General features: G+C 44.4%; 1 protein-coding gene across 1 annotated transcript in view; it reads left to right on the top strand.

Annotated features, from left to right (window-relative positions):
• Window positions 1–3,732, top strand: part of slc35f1 (solute carrier family 35 member F1) — a gene marked incomplete at both ends in the record, with an annotated part of 7,878 nt that extends 4,146 nt beyond the window's left edge. Inside the window, 5 exons of the mRNA XM_080490140.1 lie at window positions 139–295; window positions 452–608; window positions 940–992; window positions 2,035–2,189; window positions 3,505–3,732. Coding sequence (XP_080346266.1) covers window positions 139–295; window positions 452–608; window positions 940–992; window positions 2,035–2,189; window positions 3,505–3,732 — 750 coding nt within the window. The remainder of the gene's footprint in view (window positions 1–138; window positions 296–451; window positions 609–939; window positions 993–2,034; window positions 2,190–3,504) is intronic.
• Window positions 3,733–7,343: the final 3,611 nt, after the last annotated feature.

The raw sequence follows: 7,343 nt of genomic DNA, 5'->3' as shown, positions 1-7,343 counted from the left end.
TAGTTTCTGCGAAAAGTATGTGAACTACATACACACCAATAACTGGATTTAAGATAGGTGGTATGAGGGTGTCGCCAGTACGAACGCTTCATGAATGCCCCCCCCGGGGGTGTTTCCCGGTCTGCTTCCCGCCCTCAGCTGCTGGACTGCTTCGCCATCCCCGTGGTCCTGCTGCTGTCCTGGTTCTTCCTCCTGGTGAGATACAAGGCCGTCCACTTTGTGGGGGCGGGGCTGTGTCTGCTGGGCGTCGGCTGCATGGTGGGAGCCGACGTCCTGCTGGGTCGTCAGGGCCTCGGCAAGTACACACACACACACACACACACACACACACACACACACACACACACACACACACACACACACACACACACACACACACACACACACACACACACACACACACACACACTGGGCTAAATTGTCCCGTTTGTTTTTCCGTGGTTGGGTTCAGGCGAGCAGAAGCTGACGGGGAACCTGTTGGTTCTGGGCGGCGCGACGCTCTACGGGATCTCCAACGTCTGTGAGGAGTTCATCGTGAAGAACCTGAGCCGTGTGGAGTTCCTGGGCATGATGGGACTCTTTGGTTCCTTCTTCAGCGGCATTCAGCTGTGAGTGTTTTTGACTGAACCGGGCGATCGAGGAATCGTCTCTTGGTTTTCGTTTCACACTGACCAGGACTTCTCTGACCACTCGCTCACGTCTGGGGCCGTTTTCAGAGTATAAATGATCCTTCATGGCATTTATTAAGTACTTGTATTGGTACTCGGTGTCGGCAAGGTTAGTACTCGTGCTTATACTCGTTCTTTAACTAGAGCTACACTCGGTAGAGCGCAGACCTTCTCCAACGTTACGTTTGTTTGTGTTGAACCAGATGTTTTACACGTTGTGATCATGTACCGCTCCCAGTTTCATCTGTGCCCCTGAATGTTCACGCTGCAGGGCCGTCATTGAGCACAAGGAGCTGCTGAAGGTTTCCTGGGACTGGCAGATAGGTGAGACCGTGTACACACAAACAGTACTCTTTGTGGTACAGATACTACACATTGTTCTCAGAAAGATGCAAGTGTTGGAAAGCAACATGTCGTTCACATGAATTACTTTAAAATGAGTTTCACTATATGAGGAGCAAAGAACAAACTTGACATGTCTTTATATTGGGAATGCAATGATACTAGTATTGGGTATCCGATACTGCAGTACTCGTACTCGGAAAAGATCCCAATATAACCTGGTGAGTACCATGTGACGTCATCTGCCAGCAGCAGGTAGACCAGAGAGCACGAGTGCTGTCAGTAGCTAAAGGCAAGTACTCATATCAGTACTCAGTATATGCAAGTAGCTAAAGGCAAGTACTCGTATCAGTACTCGGTATATGCAAGTAGCTAAAGGTTAGTACTGATATTGGTACTTATTATTGGCAAGTAGCTAAAGGTTAGTACTGATATTGGTACTTGGTATTGGCAAGTAGGTAAAGGTTAGTACACGTATCACTACTCCATATCAACAAATAGCTAAAAGTTAGAACTTGTATTGGTACTCAGTATCAGCAAGTAGCTAAACGTTAGTACTGATATTGGTACTCTGTATTGCAAAGTAGCTAAAGGTTAGTACTCGTATCGGTACTCGGTATTTCAAAGTAGCTAAAGGTTAGTACTCATATCAGTACTTGGTTTTTTAAAGTAGCTAAAGGTTAGTATAGATATTGATACTCGGTATTTCAAAATAGCTCAAGGTTAGTACTTGTACTTGTACTTGTACTCGTCCTTTAAAAAGTGGTATTGGTACTTCCCTACTCTATATAATCTATAATCTCCACATGGGAAAGTCATGAGTTACAATCTAAAGCCAGTAAGTAGAATCACTTCTTAAAGTTATATCTACAACATTTGTGTGCAGTGTTGTGTGTATTTCTATGGATTTGAGCATGTATTTTGATATTTGCATGTCTTTGTACGTACTTGTGTAATCCGTTTTGTCAGTGTGCGATGTGTTTTCTGTGCGTGCTGACGAGGAGTGTCCCTCTGTGAGGTGCAGGTCTCCTCTACATCGGCTTCAGTGCCTTCATGTTCAGCTTGTACAGCTTCATGCCGGTGGTGATGAAGAGGACGAGTGCAGCTTCGGTCAACCTCTCGCTGCTCACCGCCGACCTCTACACCCTCTTCTGTGGCCTCTTTCTCTTCCACTACCAGGTGAAGGGCCGGCGGGGGTGGTGGTGATAGTGGTGGGGGTGGTGGTGGTGGTGGTGGGGTGTGTGTGTGTGTGTGTGTGTGTGTGGGGGGGGGGGGGGAAATCAAAACAATCAGAAACAAGGAAACTGTCGTGAATGTGAATGAATCTGTTGGTATAAACTCCTCCCAGTGTCTGGTACACACCATCCATCCATCATCCATCCATCCATCCATCCATCCATCCATCCATCCAGCCATCCATCTGTTCATCCATCCATCTGTTCATCCATCCAATCATCCATCCATCCATCCAATCATCCATCCATCCATCCATCCATCCATCCTTTCATCCATCTGTTCATCCATCCATCTGTTCATCCATCCATCCAATCATCCATCCATCCATCCATCCATCTGTTCATCTGTTCATCCATCCATCTGTTCATCCATCCATCTGTTCATCCATCCTTTCATCCATCTGTTCATCCATCCATCCAATCATCCATCCATCCATCCATCCATCCATCCATCTGTTCATCCATCTGTTCATCCATCCATCTGTTCATCCATCCAATCATCCATCCATCCATCCAATCATCCATCCATCCATCCATCCATCCATCCATCCATCCATCCATCCATCCATCCATCTGTTCATCCATCTGTTCATCCATCCATCTGTTCATCCATCCATCTGTTCATCCATCCATCCATCCAATCATCCATCCAGCCATCCATCTGTTCATCCATCCATCTGTTCATCCATCCAATCATCCATCCATCCATCCAATCATCCATCCATCCATCCATCCATCCATCCATCCATCCATCCTTTCATCCATCTGTTCATCCATCCATCTGTTCATCCATCCATCCATCCAATCATCCATCCATCTGTTCATCTGTTCATCCATCCATCTGTTCATCCATCCATCCATCCATCCTTTCATCCATCTGTTCATCCATCCATCCAATCATCCATCCATCCATCCATCCATCCATCCATCCATCCATCTGTTCATCCATCCATCCATCCAATCATCCATCCATCTGTTCATCCATCTGTTCATCCATCCATCTGTTCATCCATCCATCCATCTTTCTCCTCCTCTTGATATTTTGTCAGAACATAATTTCCCGTCTTCCTTCCTTCATCATCATCATCATTACTGTCTTGACTTCCCTCATCCTCCCTTCGCCGACTCATGGCGTACCGAAGTACTCGCCTGGTCGTATCGGGGGCGGGGCTTTCAGGAGTACGAGTACTCCGTGCAGCATCGAACACCCGATACTGGTATCCGTGGTAACTCCGTCTCACCCTGCCTGTCTGTTGCAGTTCTCCAGCCTCTACCTGGTTTCTTTCTCCGTCATCATCTTGGGTCTGGTCCTGTACTCCTCTTCGTCGACCTTCGTGGCCCAGGACCCGCGGGTCTACAAGCAGTTCAGGAACGCAGGGAACGCGGCGGCCGGCGACGCGCTGAGCCCCGGGGTCCTGGAGCCGTCGGTGACCTACTGCAGCCTGAGCTCCGAGCCCGGGGACGAGCTCCCCGTACGGGTGGCCTAGCGCAGCCCGCAGGCGCCCCCCGCTGTCCACGCAGAGGTAGCGCAGCGTGCACACGCTGCGCTGGACCCGGAGCCCCACAAAGGTCCAGGTTTCCATTTCACGGACACGGTCACCCCGCTCCGAGACAAAAGCAAATATTACGTGTACCCGATCAAAGACTGAGCCGAACGAAACGCAAAACAAACAGCGGCGTGTCTGGGAGCGGCGAGTTCACCGCGACGGACGACCGTGTTTAGACTGTCGTGACTGTAAACGTTCTCTCGTGTAAATATCTAATATCGTATTTCATCTTCCGATTTTTTTTTATATATGAATTGTCAGTGCTGGGCGCGTTTGTTTTCGCCACTCGGGTCGAGACGCTCCTGTTCGTCAGGAGCCGTTGATTAGCGACCGAGTTAGCCACTTTGCTAACCGGGAATTAGCAAAATGCAAGCGGACGAATAGAGACGAAATAAACAAACAAACATTCTTTATTCATCATTCTGAAAGTTCCTTTTTTTATTATTTGTGGGTTTTTTTTACAACACGATGGAACAAGAAAAGAAAAGAAAAGAAAAAAAACAGTTTTAAAAAGTAGTGAAAGGAACGAGGTTCCAGGTATGACGCACATTATTTTTTAAGTAAGGTTCCACATAAGTACCATGAACGTGATTATTAAGAGTCCCATGTTTTTCACAGTATTTATCCCCCGGCAAATTATTTTTCATATTTTGTTTTGCCGACGAGAATCGTGACGTTTAATTGGTGGAGATTCTCCAAAGACTGTGACGCACCAGTTTTCCACTTCTGCACAATTTAAAAAAACATTACCAGCGATGTCTGATAAAATGTTTGTTTTCTTCAGACTTTATTTTCATCCTCAGACGTTTTTTTTTTTTTTTTACATGGAACAAACAACAATCAAACAAAAAAAAAACTAAGAGTAATAAAAGCAAACAGGCTCAGAACAAGTTCAACACGGATTTAATCTTTATTCTCGAGTTCTTTGCCACAGAGACTTTATCTGTTCGTCGTCTTCATCATTATCCTTCGCAGCCGCGGAGAAAAAGACAAAAAAAATTTAAAAAATCAATAAATTATAGAGAAATATAAAACGAGTTATCCGTGTGGAGCAGAGCAGTAACTTTCACTATTTTAAGCGTTTTTTTGTTTTTGATAGTTTGTTCACACACCCGAGGAAAAGAAAGGCAAAGAAGTCGTCTTGAAACACGTCGACTTTTTACGTCGTCTGCTATCAAGTTGTCTTTTTTCAGAATTTAGACATTATCATGTTAGTTGTTGGCAGAAAGTTTAATCGTCGGACTCATCTGTGTGATTTCATTTATCTAGTTTGAGCTGTTTTTTCCCTTGTTTTATCCATTTTAGTCAATTTAAAAAAAAAAAAATCCCTTAAAAGATTTAAAAGAGTTAAAAAGTCCTTTTGAAAATGATAAATAAAAATAAACGAGTCGAGATGTGATGTTTGATGGTTTAAACTCACCCAACCGGCTTTTATCAGGATGAAACAGAGACCAGAGTCCGTTGGTTTATTTATTTATTTATTGGTCCGTGTGTATTTCACCAACTTTTCGCAAAAACTATTAACCCAAATCGTGTGAAATCTTCAGGGATGATCTGTCGTCATCCAAGGACCAATCGATTAGATTTTGGGACGTTAGCGGCTAACTCTTTCAGAATAAAACCCCCAAAACTGCTAAAAAATGTGGCATATAAAGCAGATGGGAGAGGCACCTCATGGAGGAGATTGAAGGAGATCAGGGTCTGTTGCCATGGAGACGCTCCCTGCTCAGTGTTTCACACAGTGATGTCGCTACCTGACTAGGCTAGTTAGCATAGATATGAGCTAGCGGCTAACATGCTAGAAAAATGAAAATCTGCGCTCTACCGAATGTAGCTCTAGTTTTTGTTTTTTTCTTTCGTGTTTACACGGCGATGTCCGTTTCCACGGCAACAGCAGAAATACTGTAAACAATGTAGTTAGCATGCCAGGCCATGAGGTGGCGCTGTTGTTTGCCTTTGTAATGAAACCTTTGCAGAGAATGCGCCATAAATATTAACGACGTACACAGACAGATGTTGGATTGTAATTACAGGGACTGTCAAAATAAAAGTACCAAATCCCAGGAGTCATGACACTCTGGAGGAAAACATTGTTCTGATTGTGAATCTACTGAGCACGTGCAGAAGAAATAACTACTACAGCTGTGGTGCGTATACTCGCGGCACTTCTGCCATGTTCTCTGGACGGAGCCCGAGTGTTTTCAAAAAGTTGCACCTTGGGAGTCATTTTCAAAAAGTTGCATTTTCTTTGGCTGCTGTCGAGTAAAGACCCAAAACGCAACGAAGGTTTTGCTTTTGGGTTTTCACTTGAAACGGCTGACGTGTAAACAGGCCGCCGGTCTCACTGTCATGGCCGTCAGCGCCTGTTCAGACGCGGCGGTAAGACGCGTTTCAGGTGATCCGGACATCACGGTACTACCTCTACGTCGCTTCCGATAAACATCCCGGCGCGTTTGACCTGCAAAGGATTCAGTATTGAATGCTGCGTTTTCTTTCCAGAATAAAACTGATGAGATATTTAAGCTCTTATTGTGGAGAGGACTTTGAGTTTTGAGTGTGTTTGCATGTTAAATTGTCCCGCTGGAAGCGGGGTATTACCGTGTTGTATCCCGGAGAAGGTTAGTGAGAAGACGACTGGCTCCGCCCTCCCCTGTAAAACCTGGAATCTCCCGTCTGAATCATTGATGAAGAACCATCACATCTTTGTTTATTTATTTATTTTGTTTTATTTATTTGACAGAGTGGGAATTGCTGTCAATGTGCTGACAATAATGTAACTTACAGTGAATAAAGTGTCTTTGTCAGAACTACCTGTCAGACTTTCCTTTGGAAAATACTCAAGGTGCTTTCTAAAAGTACAATAGGTACATGGGTAATATTACATGTGTGACACAAGAACGGTGCCGCTTCAGCTTGCACAGTTTCAAACTTTCTGCAGAAGAAGCATTGAGCCCTATTTTCATGAAGCCATATTCTATATAACTCATGAAACACTATTTTTTATTCCCTTTGACAGATTCGTCTTATTTTCTCCCGCTGCTTATCTTAATTTATTTTTTAGCTCATCTTTGTGTATATTGGAAATGTTCATGTTCAACACACAAATTTGAAATTTGAATAAAAGTCTATTTTTCCATGTAAACACTCACAAGTGAAATAAATGCTGACTTACCTTAAAGGAGACATATCATGCTTTTAAATCCTTCCTTTTTACATATAAATCATACAGTTGTGGTCTATACAACGCGAAACTGCAATGCTTGGGTCTGAATTCCTCATTATTAGAGCTCCACAGGCCCCTTTTCAACCCCTTTTCTGATGTGCTTCTGAGAGCAACTCGTTTTGGGGCGGTCTCTTCATACCCCGCCTCCTCTCCAGGTTGCAGAGGTCACACTCGGTTCAACGTCACCCTGTTCGGCCATCTTTGTAGTTTGATAGAACAGATACAATTATCTAGCGGCGCAGAAACTTTATATTCACACATTATTTACAAAATGTCAACAACGGAAGATTTGTCCATCCAGCCATACATGTTGGAGCCAGAGTCGGAC

This window comes from Lipophrys pholis (genome assembly GCF_963383615.2).
Source record: "Lipophrys pholis genome assembly, chromosome: 21".
NCBI classification, from domain to species: domain Eukaryota; kingdom Metazoa; phylum Chordata; class Actinopteri; order Blenniiformes; family Blenniidae; genus Lipophrys; species Lipophrys pholis.
The sequence above is the reverse complement of the archived record's forward strand: the minus strand, read 5'-3'. Positions and strand labels throughout refer to the sequence as shown.